Source organism: Amblyraja radiata, chromosome 20 (assembly GCF_010909765.2).
Source record: "Amblyraja radiata isolate CabotCenter1 chromosome 20, sAmbRad1.1.pri, whole genome shotgun sequence".
NCBI lineage: Eukaryota > Metazoa > Chordata > Chondrichthyes > Rajiformes > Rajidae > Amblyraja > Amblyraja radiata.
Genome location: NC_045975.1, coordinates 38,158,856 through 38,186,118, shown reverse-complemented (window position 1 = coordinate 38,186,118; position 27,263 = coordinate 38,158,856). Strand labels below are relative to the sequence as shown.

The window sequence follows — 27,263 nt, the reverse complement described above, 5'->3', positions numbered from 1 at the left end:
ACCTTTGGAAGAGGATCAGTCAGGTCGATATTAAGAACCTTTTTTCCCCATATATGAGGTGATTAAGATAAGAAAGCATACGTTTAAGCCAAGAGATAAGAGGTTTGGCGGGATCCGCAGGGGGATTCTCTACCCAGTGGTTGGAATCTGGAACACACTGCCTGGGGTGATGGTGGAAGGAGAGACACTCACGACATCCAAGAATCAGCTGCACAAGCACGAATCACTAAGGCAGGGAAGACTATGAACTAAATGGGGTGGTTCGGTGGCGCAGTGGTAGAGCTGCTGCCTTACAGCTCCAGAGACCCGGGTTTGATCCTGACTACGAATGCTGTCAGTACAGACTTTGTACCTTCTCACTGATTGGGTTCTCTGCGGGATCTCCAGCAACCCCCCCCCCCCCTAGTGTGTGTAGGATAGTGTTAATGTATGGGGTGATCACTGTCCGGCACAGACTCAGTAGGCCGAAGATCCTGTTTCCACGCTGTATCTCTAAACTAAACCAAATTAATGCAGTTAAGTGGGATGGGGATAAAGGGAGCCCGGCATTTGGAAACTATAAGGCCCGTTTCTATGACTACAAGCCGTGCTGAGTTCTCCAGGTGATGGAGCCCATGACTGAGTGGAAGTGTTGTTGGTGGAGGGATGCATTTGTTGAGGCTCAGTGGGTTACCTGGCTTCTGGATGTACACGCTCTTTGGGCACATGCCGGCATCCTCACTCAGGCCACACAGATTCTCAGTGTAAACCCTGAAGAAGTACTCGTTCCCCACGACCAGCTCTGACACCGAGCACTGCAGTCGACGATAGTGCTCGTGGACTGTGAACCATTCCTGGAGCGTGGCGGACATCGACGCAGGAGTGAGGTTGAGGGAGAAGGGAGGAGGGTGGGAGGCAGTTCAAGGGACAGGCAGAGGAGACAAAGGGCAACAGAGAAACAGACAGGGAGAGGGAGGTGACAAAGGCAGAGAAAGAGAAACTTATAAAGGAGATTTCCATATTTAACTCTTTGCAAAACCAGCAACAGAGACGTTTCCGTGCAGGGTAAAGGTTAAAGCCATATCTTCCACTCAGTGTCTCCCTGCACCAGCTCTGCACAATACTGATAACATCTTATTTATTCACAATGGGCTTTCTGCAGATTTTACAGCAGAGATCATATTGGACTATAGTACACTGCTCTACTGCACCTGGGTCCCTTCCTTCCCCCTGAGCCGTGCCCTGCAAGGCTGCCTCAAGCTATCAGTCATAGTGATACAGCCAGAACTCTGCAGGTCAGGCAGCATCTGTGGGGGCTTAGTGGACAGACGATGTTTTGGATCAAGACTCAATCTGTTGCTGCCTGATCTGCTGAGCTCCAGCAAGAACAGTGACTCAGGTAGATAAATGCTCGTGGCTAGTGTGCTCAATTCTCTCTCTCTCTCTCACGCTTCATCCTTTCCTCCCCCTCGTTCCGGAAGTGGCGGCGCTGCCCAAGCAGCTGCGGCTCGCCTGCAGTCCGTCTGTCTTTTTCATTTGTCTTGTTGGACATATGTTTTAGTTTATTTTTAGTTGTGTATGTGTGGGGGGCGGGGGAAACTTGTTTTAGTCTCTTCCTTCGGGGGGGATGCGACCTCTTCTTTGTTGTATCTTCGTCTCCGTCTCCGCTGAGGCCTAATCACGGAGCTGGCGGCCTCCGACTGGGGCCGACCTCGAGGCTCCGGAGGTAGAGCCAGGACTCACCATCGCGAAGTTGGCCGACTTCGGAGACTCGGAGGCTTTGGACGGCAACGTCGGGAGCTCGCAGGTCCCAGGTTGGCGACCGATTCTCGGGAGCTCCCGCAACAACAGCTTCGTCCATTGGACTGGAGGGTGGCAGCTTTGTCCGCCCCGGGCCGCGGAGTTTGAACCGGCCCGTTCGCGGAGCTCGGATTCCGCCGCGGGACTTACCATCACCCAACATCGAAAGCCTGGATCGCCTCAACGCAGAGGGAGAACAAGGAAGGAAGAGACAAGGACTTCAAGACTCTTGCCTTCCATCACAGTGAGGAGGTGCCTGGTAGACTCACTGTGGTGGATGGTAAACTGTGTTCATTGTGTGTTCTGTTATTTTATTCTCTGTCATGACTGCAAGGCATGTAATTTCGTTCAACCAAAAGTTTGAATGACAATAAAGGATACTTTATACTTTTATTCTTATCCTCCTTTCTTCTCGGTTCACTCTTTTCAAACACTCCTTTCCTCTTTCTCTCTCACTCTTTACCTTTATCTCTTTATCCACACTCTCTCCTCCTCTCACCCCTTTCCTGTCTCTCTCTCTGTCCCCCTCTTTGTCCCTCCTTCCTTTCTGCTCATTCTTCTGTCCTATTCTCGCTCTTCTGGTCATTCTATCTATTCCTTGACGGGAGCCCCAGAGTAAGGCCAATCTGCCTTTAATCGGAGCGCCTTTAACTCAGATCGAGCCTTGCCTGAGGAGAGGAGTCCCAGAGCAAGGGGCGGACTCTGCTGCTTCACAGCCCAAACACTTACGTGCCCCCTTGTTCACCAGCATACATACGTACCATTGTCTTCTTGTCCGCCTTCTGAATGGTGTAGCCAGTGACTTCACTGTTGCCGCTGTCACTGGGAGGTTGCCAGACTAGTGCAACATTCAACCCCCACACCTCGACCACCTTGACGTTCACAGGGGGTCCTGGCTTATCTGGGGAGAGAACAGCAGAGAAGGGAGGTTGCAAATGCAAGGGGCTGCTGAGACTCGGAACCACAGTGTTTCCTCTTGACACCAGCTTCTTCTGGATGTTTGCAGCAAAAGCAGGGATAGATTCCCAGATGGAGGAGAGGCACGGTGCTACATTTGAACAGGCTCATCACCCCTGGCAAGGATCCCGCCCCTGGCAAGGATTGCAGCCCCAGCAGGAGTCCAGAGCAATTCTCCCACTTGGGGAGAATTCACCCATGTGGCCAAAAAAAACCCAATGGGACATCTTCCGTGGATTAATGGGATCTATGAGCATGTTGTCAAGCTGAGAGGCTGACTTCCATGCTTGGTCCACACAGACCCGGACCCATTATCCTCCTCCTTCCAAAGATGCAGGAACGGCCCCATGCAGATGTACTTCTGATGCTCTCCTATCCCAAAGCCAAGGGATGACATCAAGTGCCTATCCATTTTCACCATGCACCCTGGAGCAGTGTACAAAAGCCGGATCCAAGCCAGGAAATGCAGCCAGTCTTAATGTGCACAAAATCCCATAAAGACATTTGCGTTCCATCCTGATGAGCACCTTCTCCTGTTCAAGAGAGGTAAGGCAACCGACACACCAGCCAGTTTACAACCCAGGTATGAGTTTTGATTGATCTAACTACAAGTAACCCTTGCTTTCCTTCTCTGTCCATCCCTCCACACCCTAGTTTCACTGTCCTCCTGATTAATTTCACTGTTTGTATGCCTCATTGTCACTTTCCCCTCAACCAACGGTGAACCATTCTACACTTCCTTCATCATCGTCTGCTTTGATCTGTCATTTTCACACCTTACATTTTCTTTGTACCCATCCATATCTCCAGTTTCCCTCTCCCCTGACTCAGTCTGAAGAAGGGTCTCGACCCAAAATGTCACCCATTCCTTCTCTCCAGTGATGCTGCCTGTCCCACTGAGTTACTTCAACATTTTGTCTATCTTCAGTGTAGACCAGCATTTGTAGTTCCTTCCTACACAGCCCTTTGAGAACGTTGGATTAGGCCCAGGATCAGCTGGATGTTGTTGTGAATAGACTGGCTTGGGCTATAAGGGTTGGTCAGGGTGCATCACTAGAGCCAGCAAAGAGCTCAGCCAGGTGGACAGGGCTGGGGAAAGATCTTGTAGTCAAGGCTGAGGAAGCTCGAAAGGTAGAGATCGCCCCTCTTACACTGCAGGATGAAAACTGCTCTCCCCATGGTAGGGACATCTCCCGGGACACTGAGATCTCCACCTAGACCTAGGCATCCTTGCCCCCAGAAAATCCCAGGAAGTGCCGAGGAACATCTGGTTGTGATTTACAACAGAGATCCTTCTGCAGGATATAGACACTGGGAAACTGGGAAAGTTAAGGGACAAGAGTTCCATGTGCATGGATTACGGAGAGTCAAAGAAAATATTTTGGAAATGTATGACACAGAAAGCAGGCCATTCGGCCCATTGTGTGTATGCCAACCCACTGAAAACAGCTGGAGGAAATGATCAAAACAGCTGATGGAAGTTTGCCCTTTCCATCCAGACTGATATGTACTGGGCTCTGCACTGCCCTGGTGAGTACACACCTGGAGCACCTACGTCCCTCAGGGTGGACAGATGGACCTTGACAAAGCCTGGTGTGGATTTCTGAATTGACGCTGGGCCCCAGGGGTAGAATAACAAGACGAGGTTATGCAAAGCAGGGATGGCATTCCATGGAGTGTAGGTCGATGGAAAGATAGGGAGCCATGGTCGGAGAGTCTAGGACCGGAGGGGATTGCCTGAAGATGATTACTGTCAGATATCACATAGTAAGGTGAAGCCTGGCTGCAGCGTGTGCTGGACTAGATGTCCACGTTTGACATCTGTCACAAATTGCTGTTGAATATGGGTTCCATGTACATGGGTCGTGGAGAGGACAGAGCAAGAGGTAAAGTTGCGTGGCGCAGAAAAGGAGACCATTTGCTCCATTTGTAAGGGGTAGTGAGTGGAAGGCTGGTGCCCTGGAATAAGGAGAGAGGTCAGACAGTCACGGGCTGGCTACTGGTCCTGGTGTTTGAAGGGAAACGATCAGTGGAAGGAGCATCAGTACTCACGTACCTATGACCTGGATCTGGATGCTGGCTCTGTCCTGGGAGTTTTCGATCTGTACCTCCAGCTGGTAGGTGCCCGAGTGTTGGCGCTGAGCCATGCGGACAAACAGGACAGTGTCGCTGTCGCTGTTGCGGAGGCTGATGGTCTGGGAGTCCAGAGGCTGCTCATCCTTCAGCCACGTGACCTTTGGCCTGGGCTTGCCCTGCAAGTAGACAAGTCATTGTTAGAGCTTCAAATTCCAGTCTGTAAACCAGGGGGCCATGAAAATGACATAGGATGGAACTGCAAATGCGGGTTTACACTAAAGGTAGACACAAAATGTTGAAGTAACTCTGCAGGACAGGCAACATCTCTGGAGAGAGGGAATGGGTGATGTTTCCGGTCTAGACCCTTCTTCAAGAAGGAATGGGTGACATTTTGGGTCATGTCCCTTCCTTAAGAAGGGTCCCGACCCGAAACGCCACCCATTCCTTCTCTCCAGAAATGCTGCCTGTCCCGCTGAGTTATGCCCCTGTCCCACTTAGGAAACCTGAACGGAAACCTCTGGAGACTTTGCGCCCCACCCAAGGTTTCTGTGCGGTTCCCGGAGGTTGCAGGTGGTTGCCGGAGGTTGCAGGTAGTGGAAGCAGGTAGGGAGACTGACAAAAACCTCCGGGAACCGCACGGAAACCTTGGGTGGGGCGCAAAGTCTCCAGAGGTTTCCGTTCAGGTTTCCTAAGTGGGACAGGGGCTTAATCGAGCTTTGTGGGTCTATCTTCAGCCATGGAAACTCACTGAGTCTGCAGAGAGAGAGGCAGAAGCGGACGAGCAGTATAGAAACATAGCTGCATACCAACAGGATCCAATACCACCGGATACATACTTTCCACATCCTCTGGCTTTAGGAGAGATCCACTCAATCTGAACCTGCACCATCACTCATCAGGATTACATGTTGATCTCCAACCTCAACACCAATTTCTAGCGCAATCACCATAGATTCCTAGATTCCTTCAATATTTAGACATCCATCAATCTTTAAGTCTAGAGCCTTTGCACTCCTCTAGGCTGAAAATTCCAAACCTTCATCACTCCGAGTCAAAGAATTTCCCCAACACCTGCAGCTTTCTCTCAAACTCTGCCTCTTGCTTCTATGTTCCTCAGTCAGTGGAAACATCCTCTTTGCATTTTACCCAGTTCAGCCTTTTAACAATCTTATACATTTTAAGGAGACCTTCTCTCCAGCTTCTAAAACCTCATGAATACAATTCCAGAGTATTCCATTTCTCACACTGCACATTTGCCATCCCAGAAACCAATTTAGTGAATTGTCACTGTAGGCACAAGGAACTGTAGATGCTGGTTTACAAAAAAAAGACAAAGTACTGAAGTAACTCAGCGGGTCAGGCAGCATCTCTGGAGAATGTGGATAGGTGATGTTTTGGGCCAGACTCTTCGTCAGACTGACCGGGGTGGAGGTGAGAAAGCTCATGCATAACTGGCAAGTGATAGGTGGATACAGGTGGGGGAGGTTTTCGATAAGCAGCTGGTTGGACAAAGGCTAGAGATGAAAAGGCAGAAGGTGTGAAAGAAAGATGGAAAAGGAGGGAATATAGGTGGAAGGGGAGGAGGGGAATGGATGCGAGTCCAGGTGTGACACCTACCATGCGCATTGTATCTTCATAGTGGAAATAACAGCCGTGTATAATACTCACCTGCGGCCTCAGAAAGACCCAATACTACATTCAGCTTTCCCTGCCAAACTCTCCCGTGATAAAGGCTAACATATAATTTGTCCTCCTAATCACAATGTATCCATGTCCACATTCCCAACCGCAATGCTTCCAAATTACTCATTTCACAATTACTCTGCTTGTCCGTTGTGTTCATCCGAGTGGATATCCTCACAATTTCACACATTCTGCTCCCTTCCATTCACTCAACGACCAGCAAGACTTCACCTTCTCCCACTTTTCCACAGTGCGGCCCCTCCGTGTTACCACCTGACGGCGGGGGTGGTCCTCAGTGGAGGTCTCTCTATCAGGGGGTCCTCCCCCTTTACATCGAGGACCTGGGGTGGAGAATGCTGCACATGGCTGTGGCCTGTAACAGATACTTGAGCCGGTTCACGGACTCACCAGCCGCCTGTCACTTCTGCGGCGAGGAAGAGACTGTGTTCCATTTGTACTTGCAGTGTGAGAGGTTACAGCCTCTGTTCGAGCATCTGAAGGGGCTGTTCCTCGAGTTTTGGCTACATTTTAGCCCCACACTCCTGATTTTTGGGCACCCGGTACAGAGGGGAGAAGTTCAGGAGGGAGGGGGTGGATCTCCCTTTCAGTTTGCTCCAGGGCCTGGCCAAGATGGCCATTCACGGGTCGTCAACGGCCGCACCAGGGTTGACTGCTGCCCCTTTCCCGGGCCTACGTCCGTGCCCGCGTGTCCCTGGAAAGGGAACACACGGTGTCCACGGGGACTTTGGAGGCCTTCCGCGAACGCTGGTCGCCGCGGGAGCTTGAGTGTTTTGTTGATAAAGTTGGCGTTATGTTCATTTGATGATCGTTTGTTTGCAAACTGTCAACATAGGCAGTCTTTGATTGTGTTAATACTCTGTATGTTTATTTTTATTTTTTGAATAAAAGTTATTTGTATAATTTTAAAAAATAAAAATAAAATAAAAAAACAGTACGGCACTCCTTCCTCACTCTTCTCTAAGTGCACTGCAACACGTCTGCCCACCTTCACTCAGCAGAGGGTGTTCCCTGGCCCTGGACACCTCTCGTCCACAGCCGCACTGGACTCTGCCATGCTCCAGGTGCTGGGGAAGCAGGCAGTCCCGAGGGTAATAGCCCTGTCACACTGTACGTGTTCATTCAAGAGCTCTCCCGAGTTTCAAAAAACAATCAGACTCGTGGAAGCACGTAGAATGAACGTAGCGGGTACGTCGGAGCTCGGGGACGTCTCTTAGCAACTCGTAACGCTAACGGCAGGTAATCGGGAAACGAAGTAAGCTCGGGAAGACTCGTGAAGATTTTTCAATATGTTGAAAAATGTCCACGAGAGCCCCGAGTACCTACGAGCAGCTATTACGGCAAATCTCCGAGTTCGAATCAGGGCAAACTCGGGAGAACTCTTGAATGAACTCGTACAGTGGGACAGGGTTTTAAGGCAGCTATCTCTGTCGCTTACTGTGCACAGCGAAGAGTGTAGATCAGTGGAAGCTTGCAGACATAAACCTGGTGCTGGTCCTACTGGGCAGTAAACACGGACTGTGTCTCACGGAAATCCCTGGGCTGCAGATGGGATGCAGTGTGGGGCAGGTTTCCAGGGCCAATGTCCGCACATCACTAACTTGCCCACTCTTCCCCATGCTGCTCCTCCCCATACTAACCTTCTCCCACCCCATGTAACAAGATTACCCACTCCTTCCACCTCCCCCCCTCCATCCACCCTCCTCCTCTCCGCTCCCACACGTTGCCTCCTCTCTCAGCACCCTCTCCTCACTCACCTGAAAGGGGATCATGAGGTTGATGGTCTCTCCCACCACCTTCACCAGCTTCTGTCGTAGAGCTCGGGGGAGACAGATCTTGGGCCGCTCTGGAAGGAAGAGACGGGTTAAAACTTGCCCAGGAGGAACGCTGCAGCCACTGGAAACCCGACATAAAGACAGAGAGTGTCGGAAGGAACTGCAGATGATGGTTGAAATCGAAGATCGACTCAAAAAGCTGGAGTAACTCAGCGGGTCAGACGGCATCTCCAGAGAAGGAATAGGTGACGTTTCGGGTCGAGACACTGCTTCAGACTGCGAGTCAGGGGAAAGGGGACTGACTCTCGGTCTGAAGAAAGATGCTGTCTGACCCGCTGAGTCAGCTATTTGTGCATATAAACACAGAGAGCACTGGAAACATTTGCAGGTCAGGCAGCAACCGTGGAATGAGAAGTAATCATTGTTCCAGGTCTACCTATCAATCTGATGAAGGATATTCCACCTTGAAACACACTGCTTCTTTTTCCACAGACGTTGCCTAACCTGCCAACTGTCTCCAGCACTGCCCACTGTAAATCGTGAGGATTAATGTCTCTATTCAGATCTAGAAACCCTCAGGCCAGGCTCAGGTGTGTCTTATACCTGGGGTGAAGGAACCAGTGCTTGTACCTCTGGTGAACTGGAGCAATGAATGCAAGGAGGGGGTGGGGACGGGACATGAGGGCTGCTGTCCCCTTGCCCAGAAAACATTCCCCAGGCAACCTCACCATGAATTGTAAAACATGCCAGCACTGATCTCACTCTTAAGCTCACCCATCGCTGCCCCCTCACGAGAGGCAGGAAGAGAAAGTCTCGTCGAAAGCCCCTTAGTACTATTAATTAATTTCTCAACAGCTACAGGCGGCTCGGTGGTGCAGTGGTAGAGCTACTGCCTTACAGCGCCAGATACCCGGGTTCAATCCTGGCTATAGGTGCTTGTCTGTACTGAGTTTATACGGTCTCCACGTGGCCTGCGTGGGTTTTATCCAAGATCTTCGGTTTCCTCCCACACTCCAAAGATGTACAAGTTTGTAGATTAATTGGCTTGGTATAAATGTAAAATGGTACCTAGTGTGTGTAGGATAGTGTTTATGTGCGGGGATCACTGGTTGGTGCAGACTTGGTGGGCCGAAGGGCCTGTTTCCGTGCTGTATCTCTAAATTAAACTAAACTAAGCTACCCTTGAGTTGGGCTGAAGGGCATTGACCGCGACCCTAGTCTCTGTGGCTTGATCCTGGGCGCAGGGTGTCTGTCCAGCAATCCACCAACCGCTCCTGGCAATAGACAATAGACAATAGGTGCAGGAGGAGGCCATTCGGCCCTTCAAGCCAGCAATGCCATTCACTGTGATCATGGCTAATCATCCACATTCAGTACCCCGTTCCTGCCTTCACCCCATATCCCTATCTCTATCTAACTCGCTCTTGAAAGCATTCAGAGAATTGGCCTCCACCGCCTCCTGAGGCAGAGAATTCCACAGATTCACAACTCTCTGGGTGAAAACGTTTTTCCTCATCTCCATTCTAAATGGCCTACCCTTTATTCTTAAATTGTGGCTCCTAGTTCTGGATTCCCCCAACATCGGGAACATGTTTCACGACTCTAGCATGTCCAATCCCTTAATAATCTTATATGTTTCAATAAGATCCCCTCTCATCTTTCTAAATTCCAGTGTATACAAGCCCAGTCGCTCCATTCTTTCAACATATGACAGTCCTGGTAATTAATCTACGCTGCACTCCCTCAAAAGCAAGAATGTCCTTCCCCGAAATTGGAAGACCAAAACTGCACACAATACTCCAGGTGTGGTCTTACTAGGGCCCGATACAACTGCAGAAGGCCCTCTTTGCTCCTATACTCAACTTCTCTTGTTATGAAGGCCAACATGCCATTAGCTTTCTTCACTGCCATTCACTGTCACCGCTTCAGTCGGTGACTGTGGGGTGGAGCTCCCTGCCCTTGGATTCGCCGCTGAAAGGACCATCAGTCTCCAGTAGCTGGGAGAATGCTGACAGTCCCTTTAAGGACTGGCGGGTGAGGCTGCAGCCGAGTGCCAGCAGCTGCAAGAAGTTCACCAGGAGCTCTCCAGTAACATCAGCTGTTGCTGGGAGATGGTGAGTTACAGGAAAGATCCTGCTGATACTGTTGCTTAAACCACAGTCAAAATCTTTGGTGCCTCTAGACCTTTTTAAGTTGAATTCGGGAGAGATGCAGAGAGGTCGTAGGTACTCGGGGCTATTTTTTTACTCGTGGACATTTTTCATCAGGCTGGAAAAACGTCCCGACTTACGTGATGCCCTGAGTACCTACGGCTGACATAACGAGCCGCTACGATATATCCACGGACTCCTACGGACTTGTTACGAACATTCTGCGAGTTTGAAAACTCGGGAGAATTCGTGAATAACTCAGAAGAATTTGTGAATAACTCGGAAAAGTGGGACAGCCCCTTAAGTCAGATGCCAGTCTGTGCTCCCTCTACTTCCTCAGATGTTTTGAGAACATTTGGCAAATTGCCAAATACTCTATCGCTCTTCGACAGGTGTGCGGTGAAAAGTACACTGACTGGGTGGAGCAGTGATTCAAACCAAAGATTCTATAGCGGAGCAAGATAGACCACTCCTGCTAAATGCAATGGGCTGACGTGTAGTATGCAATGGAGCGGAATGTGGGACTTTTTTTCATCCATTTCAGTAACCCGACCCGACCCGACCCGACTCGCAGTGTAATCAACGTTGCGGGGGAACAGTTTGTGTTAATAAATTATAGTTTTGAAAATGAAGAGAAGATTTTTACCAAAGAACTTTGATTTTTACGAAGATGTTTCCGTAACCGGCTTCCGTCTCCGCACTAGTATCCTATGCGATCTTTGGTGCGGAGACGGAAGCCGGTTACGGAAATAGGGCTGAAAATTACCCATGGCCGTACTACGTCTTTTTCGTCGCGTGATCTATCTTGCTCGCTATAGGATCTTTGATTCAAACACCCAAGAACAAAGGAGGCTGCAGAAAGTAGTGCACAGTGTTCGGTTCATCATGAGTACTGACTTTCCCACCATCACAGGAAGCACTGCGTCAGCAAGCAGCTAATATCAGCAAAGATCCACACCACCCAGACTACGTTCTCATCTTGCTACCAACACTGGGGAGAAAATACAGGACCAGGACAGCATCTCCCCATTAACCATTAGGTTCTTGAACCATACTGAACAAGCTTAGCCACAACACTACCTTTACCTCAGCACTAAAGTACTATGGACTTTGTTTATGGATTGCACACTATACTTTGGCTTGCACTATTATGCTCTGGTTACTGAATATACCTGTTATTTATTGTGTTATTGTATTCCATTAATGTGCCTGTAAATGCTGCAGCAGACCTGAATCTCACAGTTCAGTTGTGATACATATAAGAATTAGACTCTCTTCACCCTCCAACACATCACATAGGAGCAGCAAAGAAACAGGTAACTGGACACTATCAGCAGGTCAAGTAACATCTGTAGAGAGGGAAATGCATTAACATTATGTTCCAATTCATTGTTTGGTCACAAGGGTGATCAAGGAGTTTTCTAAAAAGTTGTATTTTAACCACTGACTTGAATTGCTAACTATCACCCCTCCACAGAAACTCCCTACATGCTTGTTTGCAGTATCTCCAGTATTTTCTGTTTTTATCTCAGATTTCCAGCATCTGCAGCTTCCTCATTTAGTGGATCTGACCATTCCGATGAATGAGTGGGGGGGGGTGTTGCCAGGTGATGGGATGTTGCCAGGTGAGGGGGGTGTTGCCGGATGAGAGGCGTTGCTGGGTGAGGGGCATGGCCGGGACAGATACTCACGAACAATCTCTCTGATGGTAACGGGCTGGGCCAGAGTTGCGGGCTCGCTTGGTCCCGCCATGTTTACCGCTCTCACCCGGAAATGCAGCTTCTCTCCCGTTGGCAGGTTGCGGATCATGATGCTGTTGCGTTCAGTTAACCCTTGATGAGCTGGAACCCACTCATCCGCTGGGATGGGATAGAGGGAAGGAGACATAGGTGTGGGAGAGAGAAAGACAAGGTCAAAGCGAGGCATGCAGGCAGACAGACAGGCAAGAGGAAGGAAGACAGAGGGCCATTCAAGAAATTATACCAGAACTAATTCCCTCCAATGAAGCAAAGCTTGTGGTGAATCTTCTCTGCCCTCCCCCCCCTCCCCCCCTCCCGACAGCACAATCTCCTTGTGAGTGATTCAAGATTCAAGAGAGTTTATTGTCATGTGTCCCAGATAGGACAATTACATTCTTGCTTTGCTTCAGCACAACAGATAGAAGGCATGAATACAGAACAGATCAGTGTGTCCATAAACCATTGTATAAATATATACACACATCGATAAATAAAACAGATAAAGTGCAAATAAACAGATAATGGGCTATTAATGTTCAGAGTTTTGTTTGAATTGAGTTGAATAGCCTGATGGCTGTAGGGAAGAAGCTGTTTCTGAACCTGGACGTTGCAGTCTTCAGGCTCCTGTACCTTCTACCTGAAGGTAGCGGGGAGATGAGTGTGTGGCCAGGATGGTGCGGGTCCTTGATGATGCTGCCAGCCTTTTTGAGGCAGCGACTGCGATAGATCCCCTCGATGGTAGGGAGGTCAGAGCCGATGATGGGCTGGGCAGTGTTTACTACTTTTTGTAGTCTTTGTAGTGGTGACCAGAACTGCCCACTGTACTCTGTGCCGCCCAACCAATGTTTTGTGGCGTAATCAGATGCAAGTACAAGAGGACATGCCCACACCTCATGTTGGATGTACTCACATACATACAGACTGCTGGTGACAATTGTGACAGACTCTTACAATGGACAGCTGCTTCTGTTGTGCATTGTTACAGAGCAGCACTGCATAAATAAGTTTGTACTTGTGTAAATATGTGTGTAAAAACACTGTATCTTGACCATCCTGGGTATAGTACTATCTGCCCATTCTACTTGGCACTGCTGAGCTGCCGTTAGTAAGACAATTCTCACTGAAGCCCAGCTGCTAATGTGCAACATGCCCAGTGCAGAGACTGTCGTGTATAACATCACCCATCTTAGGCTAAGCTACATCAATGCATGACACCAGCTCATCTGACAGTGATCTATATTATCGCCCTGCATAATATTTTCATGCCTTACTATTAGACGATAATCAACTGTGAACGTGCCAATCCCACCACTATTAGTGTACACAAACCCTTTTATGATTTATGCCAGCTTGTGTGTCCACAGATTTAGATAATGCTAATCCATCAAACCTCAACATGTGGGAGCTGCCAAACCTTTCATTATCTCATAATGGACTATATCCCATAATGTGAGCAGAGACTTGTACATTACCACCCAGCGGATTAGTGAGCAGCTTGTGAGCAGATATATCCTTTCACTAGTCTATCCTAGCGCTGTGCAACTCACCATCATGGAGTCTAATGATGCGCCTCTGGAGAGCGTAGATAGGTAACATTTCAGGTCGAGACCCTTTCTTCTGAAAATTAGGGGTAGCACGGTGGCGCAGTGGTAGAGTTGCTGCCTTCAAGGGGCACAGACCCAGGTTGGATCCTGACTAGGGGTACTGTCTGTACGGAGTTTGTACGTTCTCCCTGTGACCACCTGGGTTTTCTCCGGGGTGCTCTGGTTTCCTCCCACACTCCAAAGACATACAGGTTTGTGGGTTAATTGGCTTTGGTAAAAGTGTAAATTGCCCCTAGTGTGTAGGATAGTGTTAGCGTGCGGGATTCGCTGGTCGGCACGGACAATGGGCCAAAGGGCCTGTTTCCGCACTGTATCTCTAAACTCAACTAAACTCGAGTACACACCGACTATTCCTTATGGCCTGATAGTGATCTTTGTGTGAGTGTGTGATTATGAGGGTGCATGAGTGCATCAGTATGTGAGTGTGGGAGAATGAGATTGTGTGTATACACATGTGCTCTGTACAATACCTCAGGGCAGATGTGAAAATGAATAATTTACAAATATGTCCACAACCTTTGAGTGACAACTGGTGACTGATCTAAAACTAAACAGTGTAAGTTTGTGGTAACTGATAACTGGTCAAACTATGAACGATATGACAGTATTTACAGTGAAATCTCATCTTTGTAATAACATGAGCATCATATGATCTACATTAATACATTGGACTCTGTATAATACTGAGCAGCATGAGAAGGTAAATCAAATTCCTTAAAAGCCAGTCTAACTGGTGAGTTAAACTGGTGAGTAGAGTGGGCATTGAGAGCTCAGCAACAAGCTGTAGTGTACACCTCTGCCCTGCCCAGAGAATGCCACCTCCTGGACCCTGCCTCCGGATTGTGCTTGTGTGCGTGTATGCATGTGTGTGTGTGTGCGTGTGTGTGTGTGCGGGCGTGTGTGTACCACCTCAGGGCTATGCTCGTGTGTGTGAATGCATGTGTGCCTAGGTGTGTGTGTGAGTGAACTGCCTCAGGGCTGTGCTTATGTGCATGTATACAGTGTGTGCGGGTGTGCATGTGTGTGCATGTATGCATGTGTATGTGGGTGTGCATGTATGTGCATGTATGCATGTGTATGTGGGTGCACATGTGTGTGCATGTGCGTGCGTGTGTATGTGTACTGCCTCAGGGCTGTGCCTGTGTGCATGTAATCATGTGTGTGTGGGTGAGTGTGTGCGGGTGAATGCGTGCGTGTGAGTGTGTGCGGGTGTGTGTGTGCATGCGGGTGTGTGTGTGTAATGCCGCAGGGGTGTGCACGTGTGCGGGTGTGCATGTGTGTGCGGGTGAGTGTGTGCTCGTGTGTGTGTGTGTGTGCACACAGTGGGTGGGCAGTGTGTGCTGCCACTCACCTCCATCCATGCAGTATTCCACCAGGTACCCGTCCAGCCCAGCCGCTCCAACCTTCTCTGGGATTCTCCACTTCAGGACAATGGTGCTGTCCGTCACATCGTCCACCGTCAGGTAGGTGGGGGCACTGGTCGGAGCTGCGGTGAAACACAGCCATTAAGACCAGGCTGGGGCAGCGAACCCACCTCCTGCTCATCACCCGGTGGACCCAAGCCGTCCTCCCGGGAACCAGGAATGGCAGACACTACGCATCGTGCTACACCCCGGAGACTGGCAGGTGGGGCCAATAACATCGATTCCACCACTGCCTTGCCTCAAGTGATAGGGGTTCAATCCTAACCTCTAGTGCGGAGTTTGTGTGGTGCTGTCTGTGTGGAGTTTGCATGCCCTCCCTGGGGCCACATAGGCTGATATCCTCCCAAGTCCCAAACATATTTGGGTTAGTGGGTTAAGTGGCGTCTGTAAACTGCAGCCTGTGTACAGGTGCAAAGTGTACAGGTGCACTGTATAGAGGTGGACTGTGTACAGGTGCACTGTGTACAGGTGGACTCTGTACAGGTGGACTCTGTACAGGTGGACTCTGTACAGGTGCAAAGTGTACAGGTGGACTGTGTACAGGTGCACTCTGTACAGGTGCACTGTGTACAGGTGGAATGTGTACAGGTGGACTGTGTACAGGTGCACTCTGTACAGGAGAATACGGGGGACGATACAAGCGTGGGGAGAATAAAGTGGGATTGGTGAGAATAGGTAGGATGAAACTGAAGATGCTGGTGTAAATCGAAGATAGACACAAAAAGCTGGAGTAATTCAATGGGACAGGCAGCATCAATGGAGAAAAGGAATGGGAGATGTTTCGGGTCGAGACCCTTCTTGGAAATGTGAAAATAGGTGGTTGATGCTCAACACAGACTTGGTGGGCTGAAGGGCCTGCTTCATCGCTGAGCAACTCTGTGACTATACACAGATCACATTCTTCATCTCCAATTCCTTCCCTTGAAGGGTTACAAGTCTTGTCTCTGGAGAGGGCAGCCCCACCACATTGCCCTTTCAGACCCACCACCTTGCCTCTCCCCTGAGTGGCCGCACTCACCAATGGGTACGAAGGGCTTAGAAGCAGGGCTGTGACGAGACATGCCAATCACATTGACAGCGTAGACTCGCATCTCATAGAGAACGCCTTCAATCATCTGCTTGGCCTCAAACCTCGTCTCCTTCCAGAGGTCAAAGTTCAGCCGCATCCAGCGATGGCTCTTCTTCTTCTTCCTCTCCAGTACGTAACCTACCGGAGAGAGAGAGAGTGAGAGAAAGAGAAAGAGGGAGGGGGAGGGAGAGTGGAAGAGAGTGTGAGAGAGAGTGAGAGAGTTAGAGTGGGAGAGTGGGAGTGTGAGATAGGAGGTGGAGAGAGGGGAATGGGCAGAGGAAACATGAAGAAGAGAGGGCATTGGCCAGAGGGCGAAGGGGCTGAAATGTCAGTGGTTGAAGGGACAGGAGAGATGGGGTTGGGGGGGATGGGAGGGGGGGGAGCAGAGGAGGGGGGCAGATGGTCGAGGGAGCAGGTGGAGGGGAGAGAAGAGGAGGGACAAATGGGAAAAACCGAGGGAGGACATGCTTCCCCTCCTGCCATGGAACGCTGGCACATTCATCCTCTTACCGAGCACGGGCTGGCCCCCATCGAATGCCGGCGGTTCCCACTCGATGGTACAACAATCCTCTCCAACGCTCAAGATCCGCGGCGCCTCTGGGGGGTCGGGGACATCTGGCAAAGGCAACAGTGGAGGTCAGTGGGTCGGCCTGCAGCAGGCAAGGAGGGGCTGGGGAGGGGGGGTGTGGTGGGTTGAAGGGATGCTGACGGAAGGGGGGCGGATGGTGGGGGATGTTGGGGAGGGGGGTGGGAGATGGTGGGGAGGGGGTGGATGTTGGGGGAGGGGGGGATGGTGGGGGAGGGGGGTGGGAGATGGTGGGGAGGGGGTGGATGTTGGGGAGGGGGGTGGATGGTGGGGAGGGGGTGGATGTTGGGGGAGGGGTGGATGGTGGGGAGGGGGGTGGGAGATGATAGGGAGAGGGTGGATGTTGGGGGAGGGGTGGATGGTGGGGAGGGGGGTGGGAGATGGTGGGGGAGGGGGGAGAGGGTGGGAGAGGGATGGATGGTGGGGAGGGGGTGGGTGTTGGGGAGGGGTGGGGGATGGTGGGGAGGGGTGGGGATGGTGGGGGAGGGGTGGATGGTGGGGAGGGGTGGGGGAAGGTGGGGAGGGGTGGGGGTTGGGGAGGGGTGGGGGATGGTGGGGGAGGGGTGGATGGTGGGGAGGGGGGTGGGTGTGTGGAGGGGTGGGGGATGGTGGCGGAGGGGTGGTTGTTGGGGAGGGGTGGGGGAGGGGTGGTTGTTGGGGAGGGGTGGTTGTTGGGGAGGGGTGGGGGAGGGGTGGTTGTTGGGGAGGGGTGGGGGATGGTGGGGATGGGGTGGATGGTGGGGGAGGGGTGGGGGAGGGGTGGATGGTGGGGAGGGGGGTGGATGGTGGGGATGGGGGGGATGGCGGGGGAGGGGTGGGGGAGGGGTGGATGGTGGGGAGGGGTGGATGGTGGGGAGGGGGGTGGATGGTGGGGAGGGGTGGGAGATGGTGGGGAGGGGGGTGGAGGGTGGGGAGGGGGTGGGTGTTGGGGAGGGGTGGGGGATGGTGGGGGAGGGGTGGTTGTTGGGAAGGGGTGGGGGATGGTGGGGAGGGGGTGGGAGGGGATGGATAGTTTGTGGCTGCTGCCATCCTTCTGCCAAATGCTCCCAATAGCTGGGTTTGAGATTCCTGAGGCACCCCTGTAAACACCACCCTCACCATCCAGTTGTATAAGATGCCGGGGGGCAGGAACCAGCTCCTTTGCACCATGGCTGGGAAACATATACTCACCGACCACTTTGACGGTGATGTCGGCCCTGTCCTCCCCAGCCGGGTTGTGAACCAGCACGGTGTAGACCCCCTGGTCCGAGTGCTCCGCTCCCTCCACGATGAGGACGCAGTGATCAGGATGATTCTCCACATGGACCCGGCCCACCATCTCCGTGATCACCTGTACACAGCAAGAGAGTCAGAGCTACTCCTGTCCCCCGCCCCTCCACCCAAGTTACAGCCACCCCTCCACCCGCCTCTGATGGAGTCCAGGATATCCCTCCACCAGGGCCCGGGGTCAGGGGAAGAGGCGATGGCTGAAAAAATGTGAATCGTGCCAGGTCTGGAACAGCAACAAAATATAATGGGATTGATGCTTGATAGTTGGCATGGACTCGATGGGCAGAAAGGCCTGTATCTGTACTCTAAAAGGTGCTCATTTAATCAATCAGACCAAAACCCAGTATGAGAGAGGGGGGGAGGGGAGGTGGAGGGAGGTGGAGGGAGAGACAATAACTCAGCAGGTCAGGCAGCATCTCTGGAGAAAATGGATAGGTGACGTTTCGGGTCGGGACCCTTCTTCAGACTGATTGCAGTGGGGGTGAGGGGAGGGGAAACTGGAATGCGAGGAAAAAACAGGACAAACAGAGGCTTGCAACAGCTAAACTCAAGGAAGGAGGTTCCTTGATCAGCCAATTGTTGGCTAGAGATGGTGTGAGCCCAAGGGGGATACATCACTGTGAACTGTGGAACTGGTTAATGGACTTTTAGTGGGGGGGGGGGGGGGGCAGGATGGAAGGAAGGGCGAGGAAGACAGGTGATTGTAGAAGTCACCTACAATTGGAGGAATCAACCATCATACCGCTGGGTTGTGAGCTACCCAGGCGAAATACAAGGTGCTGTTCCTCCAATTTGCTCGTGGCCTCTCTCTGGCAATGGAGGAGGCCGAGGGCAGAAAGGTCACTATGGGAATGGGAAGGGGAGTTCAGGTGGTTCGCAAGCGGGAGACTCTGTAGGCCTTGGCGGAACGAGCGCAAGTGTTTGGTGTAATGATCACCGATTCTCATCTATACATTTTAGTTTGAAGAAGGGCCTCGACCTGAAAAAGTCACAATAGACAATAGACAATAGGTACAGGAGTAGGCCATTTGGCCCTTCGAGCCAGCACCGCCATTCAATGTGATCATGGCTGATCATCCCCAATCAGTTCCCCGTTCCTGCCTTCTCCCCATATCCCCTGACTCTGCTATTTTTAAGACCCCTATCTAGCTCTCTCTTGAAAGCATCCAGCCTCCACCACCCTCTGAGGCAGAGGATTCCACAGACTCACCACTCTGTGAAAAAAAATGTTTCCTCGTCTCCGTTCTAAATGGCTTACTCCTTATTCTTAAACTGTGGTCACCTATTCCTTTTCTCCAGAGATGCTGCCTGACCCGCTGAGTTACTCCAGCATTTTGTGTCTTTCTGCAGAGGTGCTGCCTGAGTTACTTCAGCATCTGAGTCTATCTTTGGTGTAAACTAGTATCTGCAGTTCTGTTGTATTACTGTTGCAGGTGAGCTGTGAGCTACCAGTGATCTCCAGCCCAAGGGGTAAGGTCACAGGTGGGAAGCATGACGCCCCTCTATCCCAGCTTACCTTGTCGGCCTTGGTCCAAACCACCATGGGAACCGGCTCGCCGCTGATGGGCACGTCCAACCGCAGTTTGTTCCCGGCCACAACCACGATGGTGGCATCGGGGATGCGGCCCAGGCAGTCCAGGTGAATTTTGGGAGGATCTGCAGGGAGCGGAAACATCTCCATTAGCGCGGCACGAGAAGCAGGCAGGTACTTGCACAGCCACGCAATGGGTTAAAACTGGGAAAGCTGTAGGAAATATCAAGACTGTACCTTGTCGGGGGACGTAGTCGATTTTCACTTCTGTGGAAGGCAGCGAGAGGGAGAGAGAGAATGAATACACCATGAGAATAAAGCTAAAGTTCACAAGACAACCCACCATCAACATCCCACTGACTCACAACCGCAACAGAAGGCTCTAAATCCAATTCATACAAGTGCAGAAACATCATAACATGAGCAGCAGGAGGTCCTGGCCACTCGAGTCTGCCCCACCATCCCATGTCATCACGGATAAACATTCACAACTCTGTTCCAACTTTCTCCCCAACACTTAAACCCCAACAATGTCGAACTCCTTTGTAAATACATTTTATGATTGGGCTGCAACTGCTCTCTACAGTAGAGAATCATACGTTCCCTACTCTCCGTGGAGAAGAAACTTCCCCTCATCTCTGTCCTCAATATTATCCTTGGGCTGTGACCCTGGCCCTAGATGCCACCACCACCAGGAACATCTTATAACCAGTCAGTCCAGTTCCACCAGATGTTACAAGCTTTAAAAAGATCCCCTCTCAATCTTCTAACGTCTGGTGAATAGAAGGCATCCTCCTCAAGTCTCTTCCTCTCATCCAGCTTTGTGTTCTCTGCAGACATGGAGACGTTACCATAAATATCCTCATCCATGTAATTAATACATCCCGTGCAAAGCTGAGGGTCCCAGCACACTGAGGATCCCTACTCTACACCACTCATCACTGCCATTCAGAATAAGACCAGTTTATTTCCTCGGTCGACCAGTCCTCTATCCATATCAGCGCCTTGCCCCCAACTACATGTACATTAAGTTTTAGTGAGATTTATCCAAAGCTTCCCGAAGGTCCAATTACACCTCATCCACAGGTTCTCCCTCATATTAATGATGACAATGTCCTCAAAACATTCCAGTGGATGCGCACAAGACCAGATCTCTGGACTAGAGATGTCCAAGTTATGCGACCATACGACATGTACTGTTGGAAGAGTGATCCTAGCCTGTCCCCACACTCCACAATACTGCTGTGCAGACTGTTACACAGCCCCGCTCCTCCACACCAGCTCCCAGCGCCACCCCCCTCAATCTCAGCGCCTCACCCAGGAAGTTCAGCTTGGCTGAGAGGTTAAAGGCAAAGCCATCGGGTACAAACGTGTAATCCCCCTCGTCCTCCGGACGCACGTGGTCAATTACAAGCTTGTGGATCCTGCAAAGCACAAACACAGACATGAACATCAGATGCTAACATCAGGCTTAACAGTTAAGGGCCTGTCCCACTGTACGAGGTAATTCAAGAGTTCTCCCGAGTTTCCCCCGATTCAAACTCGGAGAATTACGGAAACAGCCGCTCGTAGGTACTCGGGGCTCTCGTGGACATTTTTCATGAACATGTTGAAAAATCTTCACCAGCTTACCGCGTTTCCCGAGTACCTGCCGTTAGCGTTACGAGCCGCTAAGAGACGTCCCAAGCTCCGACGTACCCGCTACATACATTCTACGTACTTACCACGGGTTTGTGTTTTTTAAACTCGGGAGAGCTCTTGAATTACCTCGTAGAGTGGGACAGCCCCTTTAGCATCTGAATGTAAATTAACAGGCTGTAAGAGTGCGCCCCTGTTAGCAATACAGTGGGTTGTAACAGTCTGTGTCTGACTGTAATACAATAGGTGACAACTGTGCATACCGTGAAGTTTAATCATCTTTGTCTGACTGTAATACATCAGCTAGAAAGTGTGCCTGACAGTAAAATAGAAGGTTGTATCAGTGTGGGTCCCACAGGAATGTGCCTGACAATTAAACAATCAGCTGCTACAGTATCTGTTACAGCATACTGCAAGAGCCTGTGTTGGAGAGTCATACAGTGTGGTGCAGTGGTGTGTACTTGACTGTAACAGTGTGAGTATTAAGGGCCTGTCCCACCAGCATACGATTGCATGCGTTTAGCAACCACACGTGGTCGCTTGAGGCGTACGGCCTCGCGGGGCCGGTCCCACTTCGATCGCCGGAGCCGTATGGAGTTGTGCGGGGCTGGTCAAGCCTCCACGTTAGGTCGCGCTCGCCGCATGCTGGTGGGACAGGTCCTTAACAAAGTGAGCCTGAATGATATCTGTGGATCAGGCTGTGTTTGTGGGTTTAGGTGGGCACTGTGGGCGAAATACTGTGTTTAATAATGTGTGTCTGGTAGTAAAGCTGGGTGCTGTACACTCTGTATCTCATTTAGTTTAATTGTAATAGTAATACAACAGGCTGTAACAGTGATAAAAGGACAGAAATGAGCAGGTTGTTACAGCATATCTGGCTGTAGTCAGCCTGTCCTGAGATTGATAACCAGTATGTGAAGAGTTTTTGGGGTTGGCTGTCTGGGGTGATGTTGGATTCCTTTCGGACAGCAGTGATCCTCGGCCGTTCGCCCTCTGATATGAGCTTCTCCCATGAGCTTCCCAACCCACCACCAGGATCAGATCAGTTCAGTACAGTTTATTTCATTGTCACGTGTACTGAGGTACAGTGAAAAGCTTTGATTGTGTGCTAACTAGTCAGCAGAAAGACAACACATGATTACAATCGAGCCATTGTGTAGATACATGATAAGGGAATAACATTCAGTGCAAGGTAAAGCCAGCAAAGTCCGATCAAGGATAGTCCGAGGGTCCCTGATGAGGTCGATAGTAGTTCAGCACCGCTCTCTGGTTGTAGTAGGATGGTTCATGGTTCAGTTGCCTGATAACAACTGTCCCTGAATCTGGAGGAGTGCGTTTTCACGCTTCAATAGGTTTTACCTGATGGGAGAGTGGAGAGGAGGGAGTGTCCAGGGTGTGACTCGTCCTTGATTATGCAGTTAGCCTTGCCAAGGCAGCGTGAGGTTTCAATGGACTCAATGGTCGGGAGGTTGGTTTGTGTGATGTTTGTGTGGGCTGCGCCCACAATTCGCTGCAATTTCTTGAGCCAACCAGCCACCCAGCCAGGAGGTCCCTCTCACACCCAGAGCGCTCCACAGGCACGTCCGAGGGCAGACACCGCTCCCCCTCACTGATCCCACAACTGCCATCCCGTTGCCCCTTATCCACGGTTACGTCTGCGCCCTTGGTATTAGAGAGGGACTACACGCTGTCCATGGGAGCCCTGGGGCATTTCCAGGACCATTGGCCACCACGGGGGGTGGAATGCATCCTTGACAAGGATTGTAATATAGTTGAATATTTGTTTTACTTTGTACTATGGTTAGGTATGTTACAAAACTTACCTTCAGCAGCGCTGCAGTTCTGCCACTGGCCGTGTGCACGATTTTGGCGCGTTTGAGGGGCGGGCGGGGTTAAAATGCGGTTTTCACCTACCTGTCCTGGATTATATTTTCTCGGGGTGCAAGCTTTTGCTGAAAAATTGTTCCACCGGGCGTTCTGTGAATTTTTCTTTTTAATCGCCCGACTAGTTCAGCGCTGGAGTAATTTAAAAATCAGCTTCTAAAGGCCGTGAACGCCAACAACGGGGACGGATTTCACATACGGGACAGGTAAAGGAAAGCCATTTATTTTATGTATAAAAGTGTTCCTTAAGATGCCTTTAATTCACATTTTACGTTGATTTTTTCCCCCTATACGAACCGGCAGTGTTTTTCCTGCCGATATGGGGTTTAAATTCACGGCAACCGCAACGTTCCAAATGATTGCGTTCCAGAAAAACCCACTCGCAAGATGATTTAAATGGTCATTAATTTGCAGGTATTAAACACTAAATTCCTTCCATTTGGCCTATAAATCCATGACAATGAGATTTAAAAATCATGTTATATTGTGAATTCTTGTATGTTATTTGGACACTTAGGCTATTTAAAAATGTTGATCTTTTCTTAAGAAATGGATAGATGTTTAGATCTAGTAATTGAATTATGTAATTAGCTACAATTGGGTAATTAACTAATTATATGCTTAAATTTCAGGTCATACAAGTAAGATTATTTCATATTAGTTTCAGAATGCTTCAATCTATAATAACTGAAAATTTCTTTCAGTTCTCTTAATTTTAAGAAAGTTATAGGCTTTTGACTGTCCTCGATCACAGCTTTTGTGTTAAGTCAATGCAAAAGCAATAGGGAACAAGATGCTAATTTCCGAGTATGAAAATGGCCATAACTTTTTTAATACTGAAGATATGAAAGTGAATTAGGTGCCAAATTAAACTTATTTTTATGCTTTATCTGATGGGATAAATTGCAGACTTGATTTTTTAAATCTCAAAATTTTGTAACATTGCTACTATGGTGGTGGGTATTGTTTTGTATTGTAAATATTATTCTTGTAAATATTTGATTTTAATTATTTTTGGTAAAAAAAAAACACATGCCCACCCGCCCCACCGCTGCTCGCTCGCCCGCCCTGCCTGCCCCCGTTCACCTGCCGATGTGTGAGATTTGTACATGGTCGCTGGGCACCACCTTCACTCCGTTCTTGAACCAAGTCCCCTTCACCTTCTCATCGGACACCTCGCACTTGAAGATCGCCTCCTCCTTGGCTTTGACCGTCAGGTCGGCAATGGTCTGGTACACCTCCAGCTGTTTCTCTGCAGGTGGGTCAGGTCAAGAGGGGTGGGGTGGGGGGGGGGGGGGCAGCAGGGAAAAAGGTGGCAGAATGGAGTCTGAGACAAAGCAATCACCTGAAGACACAATCGGAGAGCCTGAAGCGGGGGGGGGGGGGGGGGGGGGGGGGTGAGGGGAAGGGGGCCATGGTGAGTTGCAGGCCCTGATTATAACAATCGCAGCAGTCAGGACACAAGGTCTGTAGAAGGATCTCGATCCAAAACATCACCCATGCCTGTCCTGCTGGTTGCATCACCCATGTGCTGCTGGTTTCTCCAGCATTTTGTGTCCATCTTCGGTGTAAACCAGCATCTGCTGCTCCTTCCTACACTGTACCTTCTCTTAGCTCTACTTCATTGGTTATTTTTTTATTGCACATTAGTTTTTTTCTTTTTTGCACATCTTCAGATTGCACTGCAACCCGCTATTGGTATATTATAGTCATAAGTATAGAGATGGTGAAAAACTTGGTACTACAGCTATCCAGCATATCACACTACACATACGATAGGATATAACCATTTATCCCAGGAAGGAGATTAATTTACAGTCATAAAAAACAATGACACAGGTACAACTGATACAATGCGAACTATACCCGAGTGCAGAATATGCAGTAGTGTTACAGTTTATAACGTTACAGTCACAGAGAAAGTGCAGATTAAGAAAAAGTGCATGGTCGGCCATGAGATAGGTTGGAAGATGGGGAATTTATCCTTAGTTAATGAGAGCATCATTCAGCAGTCTGATAACTGCGGGGGTCCCCACATCCGGTGGATTCTGTAACAATCTAGTCGTTTCACTGCTCGAGCTATAAGCATTTAAATCCTCACCAACCACAGTCGGAATTAAACCTACACCCGCATCAGTTGGTTGAGAAATGTGGCGGCCATCAGCAACTGGCTCTCCGTCAGCTGGGGATGGTCTCCATTGTGGTTCCGGACTCTACTCCCCTCCTGCTCACTAGCTGAGCCTGCGGATGATGCTGAGAGACAAGGGGTGAGGGCAGAGCTTGGACAAAACATGAGGGAATGTGCTTGTGTGGGGTGTGAGGTCCATCGCTCCTGATGGGGAGGCCACAGGTTTCAGGGAGGGAGGGGGAGTGGGAGGATCAAGCTCACCTTGCACCAGGAGTTCAGCCACCGACTGACCGCCGTTAGTCTTGGCGGTGTAATGTCCTGCATCCTCTTTGGTAGCGTTGTTGATGAAGAGTGTGTGCTTCTTGCCGTCCTTCTTAAAGCGATACTTGAAAGTCTCCTCCCTTGTCAGCTCTTGGCCATTCCGCTCCCTACACACGAGAGAACCAGGGAGTAAACACCGAGGTACTGACCATCACTCCTCCCTCCCTCTCCCTCCCTCTCCCTCCCTCCCTACCACACAAGATTCAAGATTCAAGAGAGTTTATTGTCATGTGTCCCAGATAGGACAATGAAATTCTTGCTTTGCTTCAGCACAACAGAATATAGTAGGCATAAATAAATACAGAACAGATCAGTGTGACTATATACCATTGAATATATATATATACACACATAAATGAGCAGATAAAGTGCAGTGGGCTATTAATGTTCAGAGTTTTGTTTGAGTTGAGTTTAATAGCCTGATGGCTGTGGGGAAGTAGCTATTCCTGAACCTGGATGTTGCAGATGTCAGGCTCCTGTACCTTCTACCTGAAGGCAGCGGGGAGATGAGTGAGTGGCCAGGATGGTGTGGATCCTTGATGATGCTGGCAGCTTTGTAGGGTGGATACCGCTCGATGCAAGTCACTTTTAAAGGGAGGGTCACAACAAAACACATACCACCACCTGCAGGTTTCCCCTCCACTCACACACAATCCTACCTTGGACTTAAGAGAAATATATAATATAGGAGCAGGGAATATTGTATGGACACTGTGTAGTGATTAGATACATATATATAAAGGCTGGATAAATGTGTAGTAAAAATAAAGTGGTTTTAATGAGCGATTTGGACAAATATAATTTTTGGTGCATAGGGACAAGAGTGTTTTTTGGAAAGATTGCCCTCCAAGCAAGAAGAGCTAGGTGATATCACATGTAGTAACAAGGCTGGTCTAATGAACCGACTACTAATACCATATCTTGTAACACAATCACAATAACAACATGATTAAACTCAATGTGTGTTTTGGAAAAGGAGAAACATCCAGCAGTTACCAAGGTGTTAGGTTTAGTTTAGGATGGCTAGCATGAGTGAGGGACATGGGCTATGTTAAAACTCACTGTGCAGCACTCACTGTGGTGTTATGTCTGACTTTAGAACAGTCTGCAGTGTGACAAGTTTGTTATCAGTCTGCACATCATTTGTTACTGAGTGATGAATATGTAATATTGGACTGTATAGCATTCTCTGGAGATACACAAAATGCTGGAGTAACTCAGCGGGGACAGGCAGCATCTCTGAAGAGAAGGAATGGGTGACATTTCGGGTCGAGACCCTTCTTCAGGCTGAGAGCCAGGGGAGAGGGAGACTAGAGACATGGAAGGGTGCGGTGTGAAAACGACAGAGCATTGCAGACGATGGTAAAGGAAATATAGAATAGTTCATGTTAGCTGAGGGGAAGGAGACAACGAGGGATACAATCAGTAAAATATCAGTAAAATTAATCAGGGGGACAGTGAAACTAGTCGGGGGAGGGACGGAGAGAGAGGGAAAGCAAGCGTAACGAAGTTAGAATGTACAGCAGTTGGAACATTACAGGTTTGTAATATCAGTTTATACAATCGCTACAGAATGAAGTTTGCAACATCTGACTGCAAGCCACTTGCTACAGTGACTGATTTGTAATAAAG

The 27,263-nt window shown here is 49.7% G+C and overlaps 1 protein-coding gene across 1 annotated transcript in view; it reads right to left on the bottom strand.

Annotated features, from left to right (window-relative positions):
• mybpc3 (myosin binding protein C3) overlaps positions 1-27,263 on the bottom strand; it is a 61,873-nt gene that overhangs the window by 8,024 nt on the left and 26,586 nt on the right. The window contains exons 14-27 of the mRNA XM_033038449.1: positions 25,572-25,738; positions 24,269-24,434; positions 20,978-21,084; positions 19,898-19,927; positions 19,646-19,785; positions 18,031-18,190; positions 16,785-16,889; positions 16,224-16,412; positions 15,133-15,267; positions 12,130-12,297; positions 8,271-8,359; positions 4,793-4,988; positions 2,541-2,680; positions 674-833 (exon numbers count right to left, since the gene is read on the bottom strand). Of these exons, the coding sequence (XP_032894340.1) occupies positions 674-833; positions 2,541-2,680; positions 4,793-4,988; positions 8,271-8,359; positions 12,130-12,297; positions 15,133-15,267; positions 16,224-16,412; positions 16,785-16,889; positions 18,031-18,190; positions 19,646-19,785; positions 19,898-19,927; positions 20,978-21,084; positions 24,269-24,434; positions 25,572-25,738 (1,952 nt within the window). The remainder of the gene's footprint in view (positions 1-673; positions 834-2,540; positions 2,681-4,792; positions 4,989-8,270; positions 8,360-12,129; positions 12,298-15,132; positions 15,268-16,223; positions 16,413-16,784; positions 16,890-18,030; positions 18,191-19,645; positions 19,786-19,897; positions 19,928-20,977; positions 21,085-24,268; positions 24,435-25,571; positions 25,739-27,263) is intronic.